Source organism: Notolabrus celidotus, chromosome 15 (genome assembly GCF_009762535.1).
Source record: "Notolabrus celidotus isolate fNotCel1 chromosome 15, fNotCel1.pri, whole genome shotgun sequence".
NCBI classification, from domain to species: Eukaryota; Metazoa; Chordata; class Actinopteri; order Labriformes; family Labridae; genus Notolabrus; species Notolabrus celidotus.
This window is the reverse complement of record NC_048286.1, coordinates 24,133,781-24,158,930: the sequence shown is the minus strand read 5'-3', so window position 1 is coordinate 24,158,930 and position 25,150 is coordinate 24,133,781. Positions and strand designations below refer to the sequence as shown.

At 38.7% G+C, this 25,150-nt stretch overlaps 2 protein-coding genes across 5 annotated transcripts; one reads left to right on the top strand and one right to left on the bottom strand.

The window, feature by feature from the left end:
• The first annotated feature begins 2,003 nt into the window (after window positions 1-2,003).
• On the top strand, window positions 2,004-10,130 carry LOC117826679 (complement factor H-like). Its single transcript, XM_034702933.1, has 10 exons — window positions 2,004-2,012; window positions 2,249-2,342; window positions 2,431-2,622; window positions 3,280-3,459; window positions 3,612-3,803; window positions 5,797-5,901; window positions 7,374-7,535; window positions 7,630-7,800; window positions 9,248-9,273; window positions 9,448-10,130. Exons 1-10 carry the CDS (start codon window positions 2,004-2,006, stop codon window positions 9,481-9,483), a joined length of 1,167 nt encoding a protein of 388 aa, XP_034558824.1. The 3' UTR covers window positions 9,484-10,130.
• Window positions 9,788-23,178, bottom strand: zbtb41 (zinc finger and BTB domain containing 41). 4 transcript variants are annotated; one of them, XM_034703729.1, is made up of 11 exons: window positions 23,061-23,178; window positions 20,102-21,637; window positions 19,501-19,708; window positions 15,857-15,926; window positions 15,584-15,731; window positions 13,747-13,876; window positions 13,528-13,623; window positions 13,329-13,435; window positions 13,061-13,166; window positions 12,870-12,958; window positions 9,788-11,460 (listed from the first exon to the last, which is right to left on the bottom strand). In XM_034703729.1, the coding sequence occupies exons 2-11, from the start codon at window positions 21,306-21,308 to the stop codon at window positions 10,829-10,831; spliced, it is 2,793 nt and encodes a 930-aa protein (XP_034559620.1). In that variant the 5' UTR covers window positions 21,309-21,637; window positions 23,061-23,178; the 3' UTR covers window positions 9,788-10,828. The 4 variants fall into 4 exon arrangements, with proteins under 4 accessions (XP_034559620.1, XP_034559621.1, XP_034559619.1 ...); XM_034703730.1 differs by having other exon boundaries at window positions 20,102-21,335; window positions 23,061-23,172; XM_034703728.1 differs by lacking the exon at window positions 23,061-23,178 and adding an exon at window positions 22,839-22,995.
• Between the last annotated feature and the right edge of the window lie 1,972 nt (window positions 23,179-25,150).

The following is a 25,150-nucleotide window of genomic DNA, read 5'->3' as shown; positions in this document are numbered from 1 at the left end:
CCACCATCAGAGGCATACAATGAGTGCCAGGAGGTTGGCAGTTAGGAGTGTACTAAGAAATCAGTCCTGGCTCAACAAAGAGGCATAACTTTGGCATCATTATGGCACCACCCTGATGAATAACTTTATTATAAGATTGTCATGCTCTATAGTTAGAACTTTGCACAATATGTTTCATATAGATAGTGGGCTGTGTCCTCCATCTTGCTCTATATAGAACAACCCCACTCTTGTATCTGGAAGACAAGCTCAGCAAATGACTTCTCAAAAATGATGATATTAATACAATTGGACACGTTTTAAAAGGAGGGAAGAAAACACACATATGGCCCTGCTTCTTGACATGAACAGGATGAGAATGCAATGTTCCTTGCATTTATAAATATACAGTATATTATTTGATATTATCAGAGTGAGTAAAATACAAGATGTTTCATTATATGCTTTTTTTTAGAGCTAATGTAATGCCTCTATGACTTGCTAAGATGACTTAAAGAGTGTCTGATATATGTTGGCATAATACTGACTAATTTGGCTCATAACTTGGTCCTCTATAGTGAGAGATGCATGCGGTCATGACGGAGGTCTTTTCTTTTATCGTTTGCATGTTGGGCAGTTTGTGTGTTTATGTCCCTCTGCACTGATGATATCATTATTGTTACATGTTTGTATTTCAAATGTATATGGGTCATCTGGATGTCTTCAAAACAAGTATACAAATTTAAATAAATCTTTATAATCTTGTGTTTTGACTTCAACATTTCAAGCTATTTTTGCTGGCTTCATTTAATTTAAAGGTTCCTCTATTTAACTTACAGTTAGCTTCTCATAGCCTATAGTGAATCTGTTTAAACCAAGTTGAATGAATATAAAAACATTTGAATATGAATATATACCATGAAAGTGGGGCCTCACAATCCTTCTGACTTTTTGGGTTTGAAGCAGGAGGTGTCAGAAAAGTTACCACAGGGATAACAGACTTGTGGCGGCCAAGCGTTCATAGCGACGTTGCTTTTTGATCCTTCGATGTCGGCTCTTCCTATCATTGTGAAGCAGAATTCACCAAGCTTTGGATTGTTCACCCACTAATAGGGAACGTGAGCTGGGCTAAGACCGTCATGAGTCATAGTTTTACCCTACTGATGATGTGTTGTTGCAATAGTAATCCTACTTTGGGTTAGGGTTTGGATTAGGGTTAGGGTTATGATTAGATTAGGGTTAGGGTTTGAATTAGGGTCAGAGTTTGGTTAAGGGTTAGGGATGGGATTTGGATTAGGGTTAGTGTTTGGATTAGGGTTAGGGTTATGGTTACGGTTTGCCACCTTGTCGGCTGATCACAACTTGTTGTCAAGAGATAGACCACGGATGTTTTTGTGTCCAAATTAATGCTCAGGAAAGCCAATCCAACTTTTTACTCTAAAATAATTAGTGCAAGCAGTGTGATTGGTAAGAAATGTGCTTTCATCACTACAGAGAACTTATCTTTTAATCATCAGAAAGCTGTGGATGGATTATGACTAGGCTTAAAAAGGAAGATGGCTCCTGTTTTCACCCATATACATCAATAAATATATATAGACTGTCATTATATTCATAATAAAAGTCTGTAACAGTTATTATGAGATACTTTTATGAATGTAGAGGAAATTGTTAAAGTGATCAGGTTTGAATTATTTGCAAACCATTGGATTCTGTTTCTTACAACATTTTACACAGCGTCCCAACTTTTTTGGTACTGGGATTGTATTATTGCAGCAATTGGAGTTTTTTTTTAAGTGACTGTGTTCTGGTTATTTCCTAATGCTGACCTCTGATCAAAGCAAACTTTGGTTAACCAATCTGAAGAACGGTCTGTAAACAGTGTCCGATTTTTCTATTTTAAATCTCACCAGACAATCACAAGAATAATTTTTGTCTATTCTTACATGAACAAATATGAAATAACAAGAGCAGTATCTTTGTAGAGTTTTCGTATGTAAGACATGAACATATGTGGTACAAAGATGACTGAAGTACTGCAAATGAAGTAACATCTGTCCATGGTGTTGATTTGTTTACATTGGAGTCCAAATTGAGCAAGATACTTTTGCAAAATGTGTCTGGAACGTATTTGTTTTTTGTACTTTTTTTGTGCCGATTTCCGAGCAACAGCGTGATGACTCAGTGTAATGTTTACTGTTTCTTAACGTGTTGGGGGGAAATGCCCTTGGTAATCATTAACTGGTCCTTTGGAGAACTGAGTTTTTAGCTCTGCTTTGTTCTTGTTGTTTTAATTCCTGACAAAATGTGCATGAGATGTCTCCGGTGTGTTCTCCTGGTTTGTTTCTCAGGATTGCTGTATGGTAAGAATATTAAATTATATCTCTCAGAATCACCTAAACCTGTTAAATACATGATAAATATGTACTTTTGGTTATTTTTGTATAACAGCCCAAAATGTGGAACAGCATTGTCCTGCTCCAAGCCTGGATGGTGGTTATTTTCTCCCAAAACAAGACACATATTATAATGAGTCAACAATAATATATGCCTGTGAGAACAGACTTAAACCAGCAGTGGAGGGTTGGTGGAGTACAAGTGCATGTCAAAATGGAAAATGGATTCCTGAACCACAATGTATCGGTAAGTATTTCATGAATATCTCTGCTGGCTTGTTTAAAAATGTTTAGAACACTTGGTTTTAAAGGATTTCATGAAATGTTGTTTTCTCTGCAAATAAATTGTGTCATCAACTATCTTTACATATGTTTGAGAAACTTCAAATAAAAAATCACTTAAAAAAATGACAATTATTTTAGAAAGACAAAAAGTGACATTTTGAATTTCTACACAACATTGCTGCCACATCTCAATGCAACAGTTTTAGAGCACTGAATGAGGAGTTATATTGTCTGAAGTCTTGGCTTATCCAAGTACCTGTATCTTTTCAAAAGCACAAATAACCATGTTGGTTAGTCTGTTACAAATAATTCAAAAGTTTTATTTTTCAGTGCGCTTAAATTTTGACCCCTTATCATTTTAAAATTCCCCATGAGGGACTAATGTTGTACTGAATATCAACACAGCTGTGACCACGAGTGTGACACTGCTTTTTATTCAACATTCTTCAAGGGAAAATAAGTAAAAGTAATAAGGAACAGCAGACTATTAGTACCTGTTTTAAATTTCAGTATTCGTTTGGTTACTGTGGAGCTCCATAAACACCAACAGTAGTAGTTACCAAGCTTGAGTGGAGTAAATAGTGGAGTAAAAAATTAAATGTTTGTTTGTTTTCAACAGATGAAAAAGCCTGCGTTCCGCTGACAGTAACAAATGCAAAAAACACTGAAAACTCAAACAGTTGGTTTAAGGAGGGAGAGAAAATAAGGATAACATGTATGGAGGGGTATGAACTGAAAAACTGGGACGCCACAGCCGTTTGTTTGAATGGAACCTGGTCCTCTGTGCCCATCTGTGAGAGTAAGTGTTTTTCTCCAGTAAACCTGTAAATAAGCCCATAACAGAAAAAATACCATGTCAACATATAATTACATACAGCATCTGTAAGAATGCAATACCCCCTCTGGCTATTTCCCTGTTCTTATTGATGATTTATTTATTTTTATTTACAGGAAGCAATCAGTCATGCAGTGAACCCCCTATAATCCCACATGCAGTCATTGTAGGTCAGACATATCAAGAGCTATTTGCTCTAGATTCTAAAGTGAATTATGAATGTGAAGATGGATATGCTGTGGAGGGAGCAGAGAGCGAAAAAACAATTGTCTGCATAAATGGAGGCTGGACTGCGGGCCCAACATGCAGTAAGTGGACACTCTGTTGAGACACACAATAAAAATACAGGGAAAATATCTCTTCATGATCTACAAAAGGCAATGAGAGCATCAAAGAAAAGATTCATTATCTTTTTACATTAATTGTATAAACCCCTCACTCCTGCCACCAGACAGGAGAATGCAATTAACAGCTCATTGTAAAAACAGTTCTTTTCTCTTTTTGTTGTGAGCTGCTGTTTGAACTTAAGAAATAGGGGATGAAAGTTTTTTTCAAAAAGCAATTTTTACACATGAAAAAAAAATGTATCCTGCAGGGATCACCACAATCGGCACAACACGAAACTTCCATATATATATAAAATATAAGAATACAATATATACTTTTAATTTTTCTATTTTTTTTTAATTAACAAATAATCTCTTGATACTTGAGAGAAATAAGTCAGGGACAATAATTCAGGCTGCATGTTTCCCTGCAAAGATTATTTGAGAATCAGTCCATTAGTCAACCAGTTATTATTCATACAGCACCAAGTTTAGTATAAGACAATTAACAGTTTGATTTGATTTGATTTGATGTTTTCATTTCGAACATGTAAAAGTAAAAGTTGGGGCAGGTCTGGACCACAGACTGTAAATAAAAATGGACAGCGTTGCTCCGCCTCTTCCCGTTGTACGGTTCTGAAGCCAAAAAATCCCTCTCCTGGGCGCAGCCATTGTGCAGCCAGAGCCTGCGAAGCTACTCTAACAAGCTCCGCCCTACAGCGTAGCGTCACAAGACGCTGTGTGTCCTTTGAAGTTTCCCTCTACGGCGGCTGTGAATCAAAGGAAACCCGGAAGTAAAACCCCGTTTTTTAAACTCTAATAACTAACCAAAAAGAAACTTTTCAGAAAAAAAGGGCTTGAACACAAAACAGTCAAATAATAACTACATATCACCACAGCATACGGATGTGAGAAGCATTCGTACGACGTGTATTTATTTTTTAAAGTTTGACTGCAGATTTTTTTACCTATACTGCAGCCAGCCACCAGGGGGCAGACACTCTGCTGAAAGCTTCACTTCCAGCCGAGCGAGATGCACCCCTGGTCTGGACCATAGACTGTATAATTAATGGACGTAGTATCTGTGACGTCACCCATCTGTTTCTGAAGCGGTTTTCAAGCCAATATTGGAAATGCTCAACCAAACCTAACTGCTGGCGAGTTAGTGTGAGGTAAAGAAGCAAGCTTTGAGCCCTCAAGCCAACAGCTACAGTGTTCCCACCTGTCAATCAAGTCAGTCATATCCTTATTTGGGCAAAACTCGTAATCTAAATTTCTTCTGAACTGTCTTGTTATAACAAAATTCAGGCTGTTAACATGTTTATTAATGCTGCAAAGATAACCTTTTTTGAATGGGTGTGTATGTGGTTTCTGGTGTTTCTGCAGCCAGCCTCAAGCGGACGCTCAATGAAGTTTATAACACCTCCACATTGGCTTCATATTTTGAGACCTGAGGTTACTGCTTGGTCTGGACCCTTGTATTCAAACAAGCAAAGGAGTAGTAATTAAAGGAATCTGTAATTGGTAGGCTTGTGCTGCTAAAATAATTCTTCCAATATTTACAACTGATCAAATTAGTGTGCTTTGGGTTACAGTACGCCATAAAAAACAAAACATTTTTCACACTACTTATATTGGCCTTAGTTCCAGAGAGAAACTTTGATATTGTTTTTATTTTTGGTGAATAACAAATAATACCGTGATGTAATACATTCACAATCAACAACATGAAGGTTAAGAAGGGTAGGAAGCTAACTTACATTAGCTAAGTTGTGGGTTAACAAAGTTATGCACATAAGTAATGTTCCCTGTGGGTGGGAAATGAAGTACAACATTAATGGAGATTGCGCCACTTGGTCTCTGGAGGGCACAATCCCCATACCTATGTGTTGTACTTGTATTTTGATTTTACAGTGTACCACACGTTTGGACATATATCTGTATTGTATCCACGTATGCTTTTTTATCTCGTCAGTCAGAAAAACTAGACCTGGTACTGGACACGGACAGGGTGGAGCCACAGGGGGGAGACATGAAGGAGACACTACATTTGCTGGGAGAGCGCCGCGGCCTGTGGCTAGTAGGTTCTGATCTGTATGACAAATGATGAACTAAATATGGCTAAATCTAAATGATCAAATGAAAATGGACAATAAAATGGCAGAGGACATCAACAATTTGGGGAAATTGTAAACTTTTTAAAATTGAAATATTAAATAATTTAGAGCTTTAAGATTATAACTTTAAATGTATCATGAAAACATTTTTTGTAGCCATGCTGTCACAAAACATATACAGGAAATATTTATTGTTCAAAACCCTGACTCAGGGCTGCAACAGCTCACATCTCTCAGGCAGAGAACTCTTCATGATTTTTATTGTATTATGAGTGTATGTCTCATTTACACTGCAAAAAACTCAAAATCTTACCAAGTGAAATTTTCTAGTTTTTATTCAAAATGTCTTATTAATTTACTTCACAAGTAACATTTGAGAAAGATAGAGGGACTTGTTTTAAGACAATGCATCTTAAATATCTTGTTAAGTCAAACAATCTTGAAATGATCTTGTCTTGAGTTGTAATTTAGAAGAAACAAAGTTTATTTTACATTTCAAACATTTTTCAAGCTGCAATCTTATTTGTAAAAGATGGATAATCTTAATTTAAGACAAACACCTTACTTGATTTAAGTTAACGCATTTTATTGGAGAATCTATCAGAAAACAGCTCCATTGATAAAAGAAAGAAAGAAAGAAAAGTTGTTGTTTTTAAGGGTGGGTTACAGATTTCAGGCACCGTTTCTTCTAAACCAGATAAAAATATACATCCTCAAACTACATCCACACAATAAAACACCTACTTTTGAGCATAGCTGGCTTATCTTTAAAAACCACATGACTGAATATTAGTATATCCAGTTAACTACAAGAAGACATTATATCTCAAAATGCTCAAATTAGAATTTGTAATCTTATTTCAAGTACAAGATGGTCTTAAACCTAGAGAAGTGCTGCTATAATACAACTCAAATTAAGGTGAATATATCTCAAATGAAGATGACATGACATTTATTAGTGCAAAAATCTTTTTTTGATGAAAAATACTAATTGTTAGCATTCCTGTCTTATTCTGAGACACTAAGCTTTAAAATACTGGTAAAATGTTGCTTGAAATAAGTTTTCCCTGCTAATTTTAAAATAACAGTTTTCTAAAAATTACTTCTTATTTTAAGAAATCTTATCAAGCTAATTTTCACTTGTTCTATTGGCAGATTATTTTGCTTATTTCAAGGTAAAAGTACCTTTAAATAAGGTTTTTTTCTAGTTTTTGGAGGGGTATTTTTCCTAGTGTAAAGTGTCCTCTGTTCTGATCCTGCTGGATTTTACACACATCTACTAAAACAACATATCTAACTCCTTGTACAGTATGTTTATTTGTTATATATATTTGTCTGTTATATTCTGAATGTATCAGCCTTTAGTTTATTATTTATTAATTGTTCAATAATTTGTTGTTTGTTATTGTCTTTTTACTTTTATCATTATTTTCAGTCAGAAACTGTGGAAGATATCCCCTGGTCCCTAATGGTGAAGTGTTTGGATATACTGACTGGTTTTTAAAGTACAGTTGCAACAGTTTCTACAAACTGGAGGGTCAAAAGACAGTTATGTGTTATAGCGACGGCTCATGGTCACGGGCACCCACCTGTAAAGGTATTTATAAGTCTACTCTTAAAGTCTGGTACAGAGCTGTGTTGACCAAATGTCGGGGACAAAAATATTTCTATTTGTTGTTTCTTTGTTGCAGTTGCCTTCTGTTCTGTGGACACTGATCAATATCCTGAATTAGTCGATGTTGGACTCCAATATTTAAAAGATGGTGAGAAGGTTGAATTTGAATGTGTGAAAAAGAGTCATTGGTGGTTTGATCATTACTCCGTGGCCAAGTGCACTGATGGAATACTGATGCAAAAGAAATGTAAGTATATCTTTAAGCTTATTATACAATCAATTACTCATAAACCATCTAAATAAATACTTTATGGTGTTACGGCAACACTGTCCTGAGCATGGGTGTTATGGCTGACCACGCTCATGCCGGGGTTGTGTTGCCGGGACAATGGTCACAGAATTACTCACGTTATGTATTTATTGTCAGCTAAACCATCTGACCATCTGTCACTTTCAACAACACCATATTTTTGAAATCATCGTTTTTTCTCTGTGTGTTGACCTTACGTCCAAGCATGAACGGAGTTCAAAGTCTTGTTTTGTGCTCATGGTTGATACCAGAGCAGGATTAGCTAAAAGATGTATGATTTCTGTTCAAGTATTGTTTTAGACTGTGAAACTAATAATAATAATAATACTTTATTTATATAGCACTTTGCAATACAAGTAACAAAGTGCTTTACAGTGGGCAATAAAAACAAGAAGTGCAAAACAAAATGAAGCAATTAAAATAAATAAAATAAAAGCTTAAAAACATACAAACCTATAAAACAGACCATTAAAATCAGAGCTCAATTTAAATAAAATCACACAATAAAAGCTTTCCTGTAAAAATGTGTCTTGAGAAATGACATAAAACACAGGACTGACTCTGCAAGTCTGAGCTCCTCTGGCAGGCTGTTCCAGAGTGTAGGGGCCCTGACTGAAAACGCCCTGTCCCCTTTGCTTTTCAGTCAGGTCCTTGGAACAGCTAACAGAGCACTGCCAGAGGATCTCAGACTGCGACTAAGTTTGTAGGGGGATAAAAGCTCAGAGATATATAGAGGGGCAAGTCCATGTAATGCTTTAAAAGTCAATAAAATAATCTTAAAAACTACATAACAGAGCTTTGCTAGGTAAAAGAGCAGCCTGGCTATGAACAAGATTTAATGTTCATGCAAGCAAGAGCCACGTCTTTATCACAGTGGGCGATGGTTCTCCTGGGAATTGCAGTCTGAATCCTGTAAAAACACAACCAATTTTGTTCAAAGGGATCACTAGAATCAACACAGCATGAATGTTCCTCACAGTGCCTTTAAAAAGACAAACATTAAGATTCCTTGGCTTTTGTCAACAGCCTCTAGTGGACACTTGAGAAACAGCAGTTTCATGTGCTGGCTTCATTCTTTAACAGCAGACAGTGTCACTTGGTCTTAACCTGCCATCTACTGTATGTTACCTGCACATCCAGTCTCTTCAATCTGTGACGCAGGAGTCGTATTTCACGAGTTACTAATGTAGTTTGAAATTCACAACACCAAGCAAAGTCCTCACTTCATCATAACTCCACATCCTCTTATTAGCTTTTTTCACACTAGGAAAGTATATGTAGTTGCACATACAGTACATGCATCCACAGGCTGGTTTTCTGCAGTGTTATGCGCTATGTATAATAATACATACTCATTGCTGTGTCTGTATGTGACTGTTTTCAGGTTGTAACAGGATACAGTTAAATACGGTGAGTCTAACTCCTGCATCTACTTTTCAATGAAACATGTATTTATGCTGTGTTGTGTTACATTTCAAAGTGTCAGTCAATTTGTTCTTCTTTTCTGCACTGATATCTCTATTCATTTTAATTACATCTTCTGTAATTGGTTCTTGCTGGTAAAACCCTGTGTCTTATGTCCAGAGGACTTGCAGTGGCTGCCTCACCAGAACGTGCTGAATCTGGATCTACTCTTAACTGGCTAGAAACAAATGTCACCCTGAATAATAAATGTTTTTAATGGTGCAGTCACACACTGCAGGCTTCTCATATAAAGCTGTAATTACAAACATAATGAAGAAACAATTTTTACGTCAACAAAATTATTGGATGAATATGTGTATTGAGTGAACTGGCCTAGATAAAGTCTTTCACTTTAATTATAAAGGGCCACAGAGCCTTGATTTCACAAACATCAGTGTTTTTTAAAGGTTTTATTAACCGTTCTCACACAGTTTAAAAAAAAAAAAGCAGTTTCAGAATGTGCAGAACTATATATTTAATTTCGTGCAAATACCAAATAACAAATATACATCATTAAAACAACCTGAAGATGCAAGTAATGTTTTTTCCTGTGTTGTCTGTTTTACAACTTTCACCTCACTAAAAACAGATACTATAAAATAAATCTGAAACCACATATTACATGTATTTTAAATAAAGTTCATGAACATGTGCAGGTACCATCTTTTGTAACAAAACTTAAAAGTTCTCGTGAGATTTTGTAGGAACTATTCTGCAAGGATTCTTGATTTCCAATAAACGTATCATGTTTTACAAATGTATTTTGTGTACTTTATCTGAACACATGTAAATCAGTGATAGACACACTACAATCTGTAAAACACTGCTGTTAATTTAACAGGATAAATACATTTACATACCAATAAGTGAATCAAAATTAATGAATTCATTTTCTGCAAGTCAACTGATATCTTTAAAAAACTACAACTGCTCATGAAAATAACCTGAAACACAACTACACTTTGAAGCAACAAAAACAAATCATCAGTAAGAACCAGAGACACACATGGAGGTCAAAACCTGCTACATGAGGGAACAGTTCAGTTAAATATATTTCGTCATTCAGCATTTACTTCAGAGAACAGAAAAATGCAGCCTTGGATTTTGTGATATTTTTAATGTGTGTTCTTGGTTCATTTGTGGTGCTCTCTTTTTTCAGTTTCATCTGAGTTTAAAGAGGATATTTTACAAGTTTTTCTTATGTTATCACAAAGGAAAAAAAAACTCTCAGGTTTCTTTTTTTTACATTTCCCCAAACATATTTTTATTTTGGTTGTAATAAAGAATGAAATTCATATTAAATCTGTCTAGGCTTTAAATGAGGTTAAAGATATTGTGTCACTCAACAAATTTCAAGTTCATCAAGCATAGTTGAATAGCTTTGTCTTACATGTGACCTCTGTGCAGGGCAAACAAATAAAGCAGCTTCTGCTTTTCTGTTTCATCACGTTGTATAAAGCTGGATTGTGCCTCACTGGCCCCGTTTTCTGGCTGAGAGGCATCAGTGTGAGTGCTCAGAGTTAGATATGTTCTGCACTGATGAAGCTGAATCCAGTCCCAGCAGAGTGCCAAGGTAGGACTGTTCCCGGGGGTCCAGCATCTGATCGGGCCTCACAGGGTGCACGATGTTGGCTGGCTGGGGGGTGAGAGTGTACTTCTCTAAGAAGGCCAGGTCTGAGGACGCCTGGTAGCCAGAGTTCTGCTGCTGTCCTTGAGCCTGCATGCTCACAGCGCTGTGAGTCTGGGCGGGGAGAGGAGTGGCTCTGTGAGCATTCAGGTGTCCCGGTGCTCCTCCTGCCATCTGGACTGGTACTAAAGTGACCGGCACGCACACATTAGCATGGGGAGGGGGGCTCAGTGCGGACTTTGGTTCAGCACTGTATGACTTTGAAGATTCCTCAAAGGGAACGGAGACTATTTTGACTTCCTCGATTGTGCTGATAGGCTGCTCGGTAAACCGGGTACTGTGCACGTGGTCCACATGGTACTTGAGCTTATCCTTTCTTTTGAAGGTGGCGCTGCAGTGCGGACAGTTAAACGGACGAGCGTCTGAGTGAATCACCATGTGCTTCGTCAACGTCTTCTTGATACGAAAGGTCTGGTTACATTCTGGACACCTGTGGGGTTTCTCACCTGTCACATGAACACAAGAGACAGTTAGCCTGAGAGGATCAAAGAAACGTGTCTGTTTAAATACTTATTTACTCTTGTAGAGGACATACATTGACCCATCATCCTGGAACCTGCAGATGTGCATCAGTAGAATAAAACACTTATAAAGTGTAGCAAGAGTGACTGATTGGAGAAGGGATAAGGGAGTGATCAATTTAGAAACCCTCCACCTAAGAGTTGGACACAGGGCAGGTTCACCTTTTTGAGACAGGGATGGCTCAACTTAGGCACTGACTTATCCTATAAGGTGTGTGCACACTCACATGAATGATTAGCTAAAATGGATAAAAAAAATAACACAACAGAGTGGCAACGAATATTCTAAGCTCAAAAAGACAACAAATGCAAAAAGTCACAATTCATGTCCAGTATGTCAAAACCTCATTCAAAACACAGACTGAAGGAAATTTGCACCGTTTCAACGCAAAGGAAACTACTAGCAGCCTGTTGCAACATGGCTGATATTAATATAAGCTCAGCCTTTGACAAGACAAATAGCCAATCATAGTTAGTGATCACCTGATCAGATTTCAAGGGAGGCCCATGAGACCCCCAGAGTAAAAGAAAGTAGGATGTTCTTTTTTTGTTGCTTAGTCTTTTGAATTATTTGACTTTGGCTGCATTGCTTTACTAATCACTGCAAATACCTATCATCTGTCCAATCACAGTAAAGGAGGGGCGTGACTATAGACTGTATGAAAAATGGACATAGTATCCGTGATGTCACCCATCTGTACCTGAAGTGCTGTTTTGAAGCCAATCAATCAAGTCAGTCATCCTTATTTGGGCAAAACTCTCAAGTTTAATATCCTCAAAAATACTGAGTTATAAAAAAATTCACCCCAGAACAGTGTGTCGATAGAGAAATTAGATTAATTTTTGAACCAGGCTGTAAACATGTTTATTTCTGCTGCAAAAGATCATCTTTTTTTGAATGGGTTTGTATGTGGTTGCCGTTGTTTCTGCAGCCAGCCTCAAGTGGACGCTCGATGAACTACAGTTTTTAGCACTTCCACATGGGCTTCATATTTTAAGGCCGGGGGGTTGCCGCTTGGGTGTTACCAATCACTCAACCATCACATTACACAGAGCTGCTGCAATAACATCATGTAGCAGATATACCTGCAGATCCGTCTTCTCCCCCTACATGATCTCAGTTCTTTTCTTCTCTCAGAACAAGGGCCACAGTGAGAACTGTAATGCTTACATGTTTTTACTACCATGAGTATTCCATACCATAGCAGCCAGATACAGCTGAGGCATCTCTGTAGCACTCCCTGCTTCATGCTTTTAAAGCAGCACTTTCTGTGTAAAGCTGAACAGAAAAGGAAGAAGCAACTGCACTGTTATGGCCCTGTTTGTTTCCTTACCTGAGTGGGTCCTGAAATGCATTTCTAGACTGGACTTTCCTTTAAACTCTTTCTTGCAAACCTCACACTGATGAACAGCAGTTTTATATCTATAAAAAAAGAAATCATTATTAGCAGAGACAAAAACAACAACATTTGCAGAACAGGGAAGGGGCATTTAACAAGAAATGAAACTTTTTCAAAGACCTCACTTTTGCCAAACTTTCTCCCCCAAATGAATGCTCTTGTAGTGGACAGTCAGATGATCATGGCGTCTGAAGCACTTGCCACACTCTTCACATTGGTGTGCTTTCTCACCTGTAAAAAACATAGGCTAAGATAAAGTAAATACAGACAGCAAATAATCGAGACAACCTAGTGTTCCTTGTTGTAATCACAGACTAATTGTGGGGACGTCTTCAAAGGAAAAGGCAACATAAGAAACATGAGAATGACATTGCTGCATGTCTTGCACTGTACCAGAGTGTATTTTCTGATGTTTGGTCAGGTGATCGTGGCGTATGAAGGTTTTCCCACATTCGTCACACTCGTAGCGCTTGTCATCATGGTGAACTCGGAGGTGAAGCCTGTAAAAGGAGCAGTTTAATCACTGTAGGCATATTTGCTTTGAAAATTTCACCAGCACTACCACGCAACACTTTCCTCAGATCAGACTCACCTGTAGGAGCTGCCATGACGGAAACTTTGTCCACAGATACTGCAGAGGTGAGGCTTCTCGCCACTGTGGATCCTCATGTGCTCTCTCAATGTTGTCCTACAAGAAGAACATTACAGCCTCTTAATAAAGCAGTACAGGAATAGATTTGATTGTATACAGGTTAGCATGTAAAATAACTGTTTCACATAATGCTGTTATAGACAAGAAATTTGGCCATACCTTTCTCTTACAGATTTCCCACAAACAAAGCAGGTCCACTTTCTCTTGCCTCCATGTGTACACTCAATGTGTCTCTTCCTGTTGCCTGTGTCATTAAACTGCCGGCCACAAATCTCACAGGGAAAGGGACCTAACAATGTAATAGAATGCAAATAATTTCAGCAAATGCAATGATTTTTCCAGGGAGAGAGGCCGCTGATGTCCTCTGAAAAATAACTGTCACAACAGGGACATCTTTTTACGTTTTAAATGTTGCCTTCACCATGTCATGCAGGTCTTATGCTGACTCATTTTATCTTTTTAATTCTCTAGTAAGCTTTAATGTTAAAACATTGTCCAATAGGCACATGTAATATAAATAGTTGTTGTTTTTCCACAAAGCCCCAATGAAGAGATATTGACTGGTCATGAAACAATTTGAAATGAACAGCCTCTAAGACCAAGACTGACGATATCTTTGTAGCACATTTTAATGCCTGTAATCACTGTGAGGGGTAGGTGTCAGACTAGGCAATTTGCAGCCCACTGAAGAAGAAGTCAATTCTTACTTTTTCCACAGCACCTGGTTAGGGCTAGGCAATAAAACGATAACGATGATTATCGTGATGTTATTTTTCTGAATATAAATCTAACAAATGTATGATAAAATGTGATATATTTAAACCTGCAATTACACCCCCCAACCACCGAAAAGGGAGGGGCGCTAGTGTGTCTTAAACGCTAGTTCCCACCCAGCAGAAGAGAAACAGAAGAGGAAGTCAGCATGGAACCGCCAATCATGTCGCAGGGTAAGATGTAGGCAGGCTTAAAGATGTTTGGAGCGGAATGTAAACACAGCTGAAACGAGCGACAGCGACACTGAAGAAAATGCTAAACCTACTAGCTCAAAGCAGAGTGAAAACATGCTTGACAAGAAAGCACAGACTGTATAAATAATGGAAGTAGTATCCGTGACGTCACCCATCTGTTCCTGAGTGCTGTTTTGAAGACAATCGACGGCGGCAGCCATATTGGAAATGGGGAACTCAACCAGGCATAGTTTGACGTAAAGAGGTGGAGTTTGAGCCTCCTAACCAACAGCTATGTATTCCCGTCCAAGAGTCAAGTCAGTCATGTCCTCATTTGGGAAAAAAAAATCCTAATCTTAATATCTTCTGAACCGTTGCATTAGAAAAAAACTCATCCCCCGTACAGTGTGTGCCGATAGAGAGATTAGCTACGTAGAGTCAAGCCGTTTTTTGTACCAGGCTGTAAACATGTTTATTAATGCTGCAAAGATCGTCTTTTTTTAATTGGTGTCTATGTGGTTTCCGGTGTTTCTGCAGCCAGCCTCAAGTGGATTCTCGATGATATGCAGTTTACAACACTTCCGCATGGGCTTCATAGTTTGAGACCAGAGGTTGCCGCTTGCAAGAAAGGCCATTAACTTCATTAGTTAAGATATTTTGGCTATTTACCAGACTCCTAAATCCCAGATACAAGCTAACAAACTGGTTTATTCAACTTTTACTCAGGAGAAAAAAAATCTGCCTTTAGAATGATATGAACGAATGATTGGATATTTATCTTGAAAATGATCAATATCAACTGATATGAAAAATGTTACAGTGATGACATCTTTTGCAATATCGTCCAGCACTACATCAGGTGATGTAATTCATCAATAAAGAAAGCTATATTAGATCTTTTTCTCAGAAAAAAACTCGCACATGTACAGGACAAAGTCAGCAAAGATGTAAGAGGGGCCGCTTTGTCCACAGGAGGGAGCCAAACTTGACATAAGCAGAAACTTCCTTACAGTACTTCTAAAGGTGTATTTCTCTTCAACATTTCTCACCTAAGTGGTACTTTTCTTGGTGTTTCAGCCTCGCAAACCTGGACTTGAAGAATTCGTCGCAGAAGGAGCATTTGAACGGTCTGTCCTGGGTGTGCAGGATCATGTGCTCCTGCAGATGAGGCCTGCGGCTGAAAGTCTTCAGACAAATCTGTTTTAGAGGGTTGAAAGGTTCAAAGACAGTCAACCTAATTTAGAAGAATTTTTGTCTACCCCTTGAATTATTTAGCACAAACATGAACAAAAACAACATTTTAAAATAAAACCATTTCTTACGGCACATTTCCAGCCCTCGCTCTTCCTCTTCCTCTTGGTAAGAAACTCTTGGATGTGGTCTGGATGAAATCTAGCAGGACAGTGAAAGAGATAACTGCTCATTACATTTCTGCCGCAAAATATCTTTTAAGACCACAACTAAGTTTCTTTCACTGATCTGGCCATCATTTTGTAAACCTATAGCTGATATTTCTGTTAATAGCGATAATAAAAATAGATATTACTGACCAAAATCAGATGTTATCTTATTTGATTGAGCTAACTATATTATAGCACTTATTAGCCTATGCTAGCATGCAAACCATTGAAGTTGGTAATCAACATTTATGTATACTAACATTTTCACTGTGAGCACGTCAGAATGCTGACAAACTAACACTGCTGACAAACTAACACAAAAATATATGGAGGGTTATTCATTAAAGCCCCTGTCAGGAGTTTTTCCCTGGTTGTTTAACAGATTGAAATGAATACAGATGGTTCTATATGACCTACAATAGCAAACCTGACCACCAGCAACAAGACAGGTTATTTCTTTATTAAAATCTTCAATGGCTGAAACTGTTTTTGGGATTACGTGTCAGAACAGATGATTGCCAGCACGCTGCTTTCTTTAGATCTTCAACAGCAAACATCAAGTGACACATTTGATTGTTTAAAGAAAGCAGAATAAGAAAATACTACAGTACATTATCATGTACACTGTACAGTCATGGCCAAAAGTTTTGAGAATGACACAACTATTAATTTTCACAAAGTCTGCTGTTTCAGTTTTTATAATGGCAATTTGCATATACTCCAGAATGTTATGAGGAGTGATCAGCTCAATTGCAATTAATTGCAAAGTCCCTCTTTGCCTTGAAAATGAACTTTATCACCAAAAACACATTTCCACTGCATTTCAGCCCTGCCACAAAAGGACCAGCTAACATCATTTCAATGACACACAGGTGTCACACACATTAACACAGGTGTGGGTGTTGATGAGGACAAGGCTGGCGATCAATCTGTCATGATTGAGGGACTGAACACTTTAAAAGGAAGATGGTGCATGACACCATTGTTCCTCATCTGTTAGCCATGGTTACCTTCAAGGAAACACGTGCAGCCATCATTGCATTGCACAAAAAGGGCCTAACAGGGAAGTTTATAGCAGCGAGTAAGATTGCACCTCAGTCAACAGTCTATCGAATTATCAAGAACTTCAAGGAGAGAGGTTCAATTGTTGCCAAACAGGCTCCAGGGCGCCCAAGAAAGTCCAGCAAGCGCCAGGACCGTCTCCTGAAGGTGTTACAGCTGCGGGATCGGGCCACCACCAGTGCAGAGCTTGCTCAGGAATGGCAGCAGGCAGGTGTGAGTGCATCTGCACGCACAGTGAGGCGAAGACTTTTGGAGGAAGGCCTGGTGTCAAGGAGGGCAGCAAAGAAGCCACTTCTCTCCAGTAAAAACATCAGGGACAGACTGATATTCTGCAGAAGGTACAGGGACTGGACTGCTGAGGACTGGGGTGAAGTCATTTTCTCTGATGAATCCCCTTTCCGATTGTTTGGGGCATCTGGAGGAAGGCTTGTTCGGAGAAGACGAGGTGAGCGCTACCATCAGTCCTGTCTCTTGCCAACAGTGAAGCATCCTGAGACCATTCATGTGTGGGGTTGCTTTTCGGTCAAGGGAGTGAGCTCTCTCACAATCTTGCCTAAAAACACAGCCATGAATAAAGAATGGTACCAGAACGTCCTCCGAGAGCAACTTCTCCCAACCATCCAAGGGCAGTTTGGTGATGAAGAATGCCTTTTCCAGCATGATGGAGCACCTTGCCATAAAGCAAAAGTCATAACAAAATGGCCCGGGGAACAAAACATTAAGATTTTGGGCCCTTGGCCAGGAAACTCCCCAGATCTTAATCCCATTGAGAACTTGTGGTCAATCCTCAAGAGGCGGGTGGACAATCAAAAACCCACAAATTCTGACAAACTCCAAGCATTGATTATGCAAGAATGGACTGCCATCAGTCAGGATTTGGTCCAGAAGTTAATTGACAGCATGCCAGGCAGAATTGCAGAGGTCTTGAAAAAGAAGGGTCAACACTGCAAATATTGACTTATTGCATGAATTCTGTGTAATTCTCAATAAAAGCTTTTGATACTTATGAAATGCTTCTAATTGTATTTCATTATACCATAGAAACATCTGACAAAAACACCTAAAAACCCTGAAGCAGCAGACTTTGTGAAAATGTAATATTTATGTCATTCTCAAAACTTTTGGCCATGACTGTACAGGCCAAAATCAAGTGATAAGTTGTATCTTTGCCCACAGGGAGTGCCAAAATCAACACAAACCAAATGTTCCTCCCAAGAGCTTTAAACAACACCTTTAGGTGCATTTTGACCAAGAGTTCCAGGGTCTTTTAGCCCAAAGAACTACTGTCCCCGGAACTAAAAGGTTCCTGTGCCCCCATTGTTGTCTGCGTTTCGACCGCGGGCTAGTCCCAGGTAGATTGTGCAAATCAGGCCAGTGATGTATGGAGAAAAAAATTATATTAAATAGTTTTTTGAAATCTTAATAAAAAACTAAACTAGTATGCATTCCCAGGAACTCCCTCTGTGTTTCATCAACTGTGCAAACTCCACAAACACCCTTACGTTCAACCAAAAGTCCCAGGACCTTTGAAAAGTACTACCCCCCAAGCAGGGGCTTTTCAGGGGGGAGGTTATCTACCCCTGAACTAAAATTAGACCCTGGTTCCTCTGGTCGAAACGCACGTAGTTCAGGGGTAAAGTCCCTAGTTCCGGGGTAAAGTTCCTGCGGTGGAAAACACTTTTTGAGCGGCAAGAAAAGCTACTTATGCAAAGACAACAAGAAATGTGTCAAAAATTTAGTTTTTTTTTTTTTTTTTTTACAATGGATACATTTTAAATTAAACAAGAATTTTATTGGACCAGAAAAAAGGCCTGGCCTTGCTGGCTAAAGCCTGGTTATACTTCTGCCTCGATTTGACGGCGTATCCTACACGCATAGGTCTGCGTAGCTACGCAGAGAACAGCGCATGTAGCCGACCCACACCTCCTCCATAATGTAACTAGGCTTTGAATCAACGTGGACCCATGCCCTGTTATTGCTCCACTCGGCAGCATTGTATTTCCTGCATTTACAGCACATCCAGGATCCCTGCACAACTCTGAAAGTCTGGTTTCCTCTGGCAGGCGATTCCACAGTCTGGGGGCTTTTACAGCAAAGGCCCTGATGCCTTTAGTTTTTAGTCTAGACCGTTGAACAGCAAGCAGAGCACTGCCAGAGGATCTCAAACTGCGTCCTGGTTTATGGGGGGATAAAAGCTCAGAGATGTATCGAGGGGCGAGTCCATGTTGTGCGTTAAAGGTGATTAAAAGTATCTTAAAATCGATCTTAAAAACAACAGGGAGCCAGTGTAGGGATGCTAAAATTGGGGTGATGTGGGAAAATCTTTTAGTTCCAGTTAAAAGCCGGGCTGCTGCATACACAAGTATGAAGTGCTCATATCTGCGTCAACCACCGCTGCGTAGGGTCAACGCTGAAGTATAGACCAGCCTTTAGTGAGTTCAACTTTGTAATTACACTTAAGTTAAAAAAATATAATAAAGATATGAGGTAAAAGAAGCACTGACCTCCTGACATGCTTGGCGAGGGTTTTCTTGCTTGCATGGAGTTTGCTACAGAAAGGACACTTGTGCTCCTTCTTCTGGATCGGAGCATCACTGGTGTGCTTCTTCTTGTGTACGGTCAGGTTTGACTTTGTGGAGTAACGCTGGAGACAGATGTCGCACTGGAATGGTTTTTCTCCTGTGTGTACTCTGGTATGACTCTCATACTTCCCTAAACAATGCAGAGAGATGAACATCAGTTATATTATCGGGCCATGTGTGACATATTTAAGACATAGTTATAACTACAGTCAATAAGCATGTCAGTACTTATACTTCAGCTTAAAATGAATATGGAGAGGCCACGAGAAATCAGGAGTGCTTTTATTCTACAAAACAAACCTAATCTTAGCTTTTAGTGACATTTATAACAGACGATGCACTCAAGAAAATAAAATATATTCTATTTATTTTAATATTAATTTTACTATTTAAACAGAAGACCGAAAGGAGAGATATCACGTATCGGATGTCTTTATAATACCAACGAGCACTAACACTAGTTCTATGAGAGGTTACTGTACTAACGACACTTACAATTTAAACCTCACTTGATGGTTCTCACCTGCACGGTCAAAGGTCTTGTCACATTTAGGGCACTTCAGAGTCTTCTTGCTGGAGGTCTGAATGATGACTGGGGCAAGACCCTCAGGGTACACCGGACCCTGGGTAGAGCTTCCTGCTGTTGATGCTCTAACTCCTACCTCTTGTACTGCCTGATTCTCTGCTCTTTCTACATCTGAACCCTGCTGCCCTTGAACCTTGTCTGCTAAGACAACATCAACTTTCCTATGAGCTACCATGTCCTCACCCATGTCCCCTTCCTCTTCCACTTCCCCTTCGTCCACAACTTCCCCAGTAACTGGTTTGGGCATCTCCGGTTTGGGCACTTGGCTTCCCACAACCATTTTGCCTACTTCTATAACTCTTTCTTCATCTTGGTCTCTTGCTGAGTCAGTGCTCTGCTTGTTCTCAGAAGTTTCCTTTGCATTGTCCTTCTGGTACTTTGTGGGTGCTCTCCTCCTGCGAGCTGATCTCCGTGTGGTAGCAATTGTCTGACCAGCCATCTTTTCTGCCTCAGATGAGGTTTCCTGTGGTACGTTGGTGAGACTCTCATCTAAATTGTTCTGTAAAGAGATCTCAGTGCTTAAGTGTTGACTGGGAGAACTCTGGATGTCTGTGTCATCTGCTGGAGATTCACTGGGGATCATTTCAAACACAGTACACCCTCTCATCTCATCCTGTGCCTGGATCACTTGTACTGGGTTGCTGTACCCCTCTTCACACAGCAGCTTCAGTATGTCCATCATGTCCAGGAATCGGGCTGCTTCTATTAGAGCTGGGAGTTCCCTCTCAGCGACCACACATTCAGATGTGTACAATAAACCAAGCAGGTGTTGGAAAATAGAGTCATCCACATGGTCCAGAGTAACATGTGCTGTTGCAGGGTTCTTTGAAAGCTCTGCATGGAAGTAGCTGCTCCCATGGGCCAACACTACCTTATGCGCATTGTAGAGCGTCCCACCCACAGACACGGACACATCACAAAACCTCTGTCGACTCCGGTCCTCATCCAGGAACTTAAGGAGGTTGTGACTGTGTCGCTGCATAGACAGTCGCCTGATTTGTGAGGTGGATTCTGGTTGAGTTTCAGAGGCTGTTGGTGGGGTGTTTGTTGCCAGGACGGTGCCCAGCTCTGTTGCACACTCATAGCTGGCAATGTCCTGCCTGCCACGTTTGGTGGGCAGGAGATTACAAGGCTTCTTCTTCATTGGTGTCTGTTGGGCCACCGTGAATCTCTGATGAAAACAAGAGAAAGAGCTGAAGAGTACAGGTGAATCTCCACCTGTGCATAGGGTTGCCAACTGTCCCGTATTAGCCGGGACATCCCGTATATTGGGCTAAATTAGTTTGTTTCATACAGGACTTCAATTGTCCCGTATATTGACTATTAAATCTTGTAAATACAGCAGACTGTACTCTACAGATCCTAGATCAGACAAAACAGCAGTGGCAGATCATGTGCCAATCACACTGCCTGTCATCCAATCACAGGTCTCCTCACACGCATCAGTTGTATACAGCGCAAATGCACCAAGTCCTGCAAAAAAAGTGGGGAGAGGATTTTCACTCTGATGGCCTTTAAATGGTCAGACTCAAGAAACAGATACAGCACAGAGCTGATCAAAAATGTACTTCAAACATCTGTAAACTGTGACTTGTCATATAAGGACTTGTCTCTGACAATGCAAAAGGACAAAAGACTGCTTGAGTCAGTCAAGAGCAGCAAAAAGTATCCATGGAAAAAGTACATTTGGTGAGTCATACTCCTCTTTTGCATTTAATTTTTCTTTTGCTTGTTTTTTCATGTAAAGAGCCAAATTGTGGTTTCTTTGAGGTTCATTCTTACACGGTTACATAATGATACAGTAAGGATTAAAGGGAATATACACACTTTCTGCATAACCAGTTGAATCAGAATATGAATATACGCTGAATTCACACATCATGCTCACACCACCATGGCTAGGCTAAGGCTAAGGTGATTCTTGAGCCTGGTGGGACAGCTCAGGGTGTTGTAACCGTTTTCTGTCCATGTTTATCTATGGTGGTGGTGGCGGAAGGAGGAGAGAGGCAGAGGACTCAAGAGGTTACAGGATACTGTGGAACAAGGCACCAAAATAATACATAAAGAAATAAGGAAGAAGAGAAAGTAGAGAAATAAAGAGGTAGTGGCTCACACCACCATGGCACTGTGCACCTGTCCCTTATTTAGCAGTGAGAAAGTTGGTAACCCTACCTGTGCAAACCCTAACTTGTGATGTCTATTCATTATGGTTTGATAGGACTGTGATAATCAAGAAGGTTGCATATTGATGAGGTTAATTTGCCTTTGTTTGAAACCACAACAACAGCAATAATAGCATTAAACTTAAATGGAGAAATTGTGTTGAGAAGTTATCATACAAGGGGAAACTGTGCATGAAATGAAGCACAACAACTGCTTCTTGCTCGTTTTTGAGATTTAGAATAAGTCCTGTTTAATGATTCATAGCACAGAATATAACCATCTGGTGTCAGAGCTGCACCCAGATATCGTGACTCTTACGTTAATACTGTATTAAGCTGGTAACCGTGTGGGTAGCCTTGTTCTACAAATTCGCTCTCCACCTCAAGGACCCCTACCATCATGAATCCAGTCTGACGGGCGGCCCCCCTCCGAGGAGAATGTTGACAAACGACCCTCAATGCAACTTATGGCTACTGACGTTTATATCAAGACGTTGTTTGGAAAATCTTACCTCAAAGACACGCGACGGGTTTCAAAAGCACCCTACATTTCATCTGCAACATCAGTAAAGTGTAATATAAACGAAGGAACCTTAATTTCCTACATATTCGTTACGCCACTCCTCATCACCCTACCAAAAATGTCGGACACCATAATAAACCCTTCGCCCATTGGCTGCCCTAGCTTTTGTCCTCTTAATCTATTGAACGGAGTATTAGAAGCAGAAACGCACCTGGAGATGGAAGCAATATCAAGATAAAAGTACAGTGTAATATTTTTGACGGTAAATAATGTTTGCATTGCAGGAAAAGTCAAACTAAACAAAAAAGGACGCGTTCAAGAGCAGCATCATGTTCACGCGAGGTTTCATGCACCCAGGGTATTATGGGTAATGTAGTTTGCTACAGAGATGGGATTTATGGCTGTTCCTTTCAAAGAGCCGTTCAGAAGACTGGCTCTTTTATCCAAGAGTACCCTACTGCAGGCAAGTTGTGCACACTGAAAATAACAGCAGCATTTCTCCACGTTTAGCTCCAAAACGTCATAACAATGTAGAGTGAATTTTTAAAAGTCACTTTTTTTTAAATCACATTTAGAGGAATATTTGTGATCTTCTTCACATTTAATTTTCTTGTGAAAAATATATTAAGTTAAATTTTGTTAAATCCAAATGCTAAATATAAATATAAGTGTTAAATATAAATATAAATGTTCAACAATAAATCTAAATTTTAAATATAAATATAAATATAAATGTTAAAAAAAAATGTTCAATAATAAATCTAAATGTTAAATATAAATATAAATGTTCAACAATAAATGTAAATGTTAAATATAAATATAAATGTTCAACAATAAAAATAAATGTTAAATATAAATATAAATGTTAAATGTTGCGCAGCAATCCTAAGTATTTAGCTGATATGCTGCATTGTGAATTTGCATATCAGCTAAATATTTAGGATTGCAGAGCAACATTTAACATTTATATTTAACATTTATATTTATATTTAACCTTTATATCGAATATTTTTATTCATATTTAACATTTAGATTTATGGTTGAACATTTAGATTTATGGTTGAACATTTAGATTTATCGTAGAATATTTAGATTTAGATTTAACATTTAGATTTAGATTTAGCATTTGGATTTAACAAAATTTTAACTTAATATATTTTTCACAAGAAAATACAATGTGAAGAAGATCATAAATATTCCTCTAAATGTGATAAAAAGTGACTTTTAAGATTTCACTTTTCCTTTTTTATGACGTTTTGGAGCTACATGTGGAGAGATGTTGCTGTTATTTTCACTATGCACAACTTTACAAACGGCGCCCCATACTCTTTGGCTCATTGTTATATTTATTTATTTTTTAGAGGTCGACCAGGGGTAACTCGTTTTTATCAAGGAAACAATCACTGGTAGCAGTTATAACATAAGATTTGAATCAGAATAATTCAAACTGACACATCCCACCAGTATATATACTCTATTGGTAGGAATTATTCTGAAATATTGATTATAATTTCATTTGGCATTGTAAACATTCCATAAGGTGGTGCCATATCCCCATGCTTCGACAGTGAGATCACTATTTTGAATTTTCCCTCACCTAAAAAACTTTGTGGCACTATAAAAACTACACAGCCTACAGCTAACTTCTATGCAAAACAACTTTACCGTAAAATGTTCCACACAAGAACTTTTTAATAATACAGAAAAAAATATAAAAATAATAAATAAGAATAAATATATATATTTGTGTGTATAAAAAATATAAATACAACTAGAATAAAAATATAAAAATGTAAATGCAAAATTTTACTACCCCACCTGGTGTTTCTACACCTGAACTACTTTACAAACAGAATCTCAGCTTTTTGACTCGAATCCACATCAAATAATGTAAACGATAACAAAGTGAAGACAATAAGTGTGAACAAAAGACTCATGGGGTACGCATGTGACATGTGAAGGCAGTGTGGGCAATGTGCATATAAAAACAGCTCCCAAATGAACGGCTCGCAACTGCGAATCGGTTCTCATCAGTTACCTAAAAGAGCCGTTCAAAAGACCGACACGTTCACGAACGTCACATCTCTAGTTTGCTAGCTTTATCGCTTGCTAGCAAAACTAAAATTAAGTTTTAACAATTTTTTTCTGTTTTCTTGTTTACTGAGTAAAATTCCAAGCACAAACATGATTGATGCCAACCATCATAAAAAAAGAAAGAAAGAAGTTTAAAAGTCCAATATGCTTTCAGTTTACAAGGCTTTTATCCCTATTTTTACTAAATACTGTAGGCCCATATTTTAG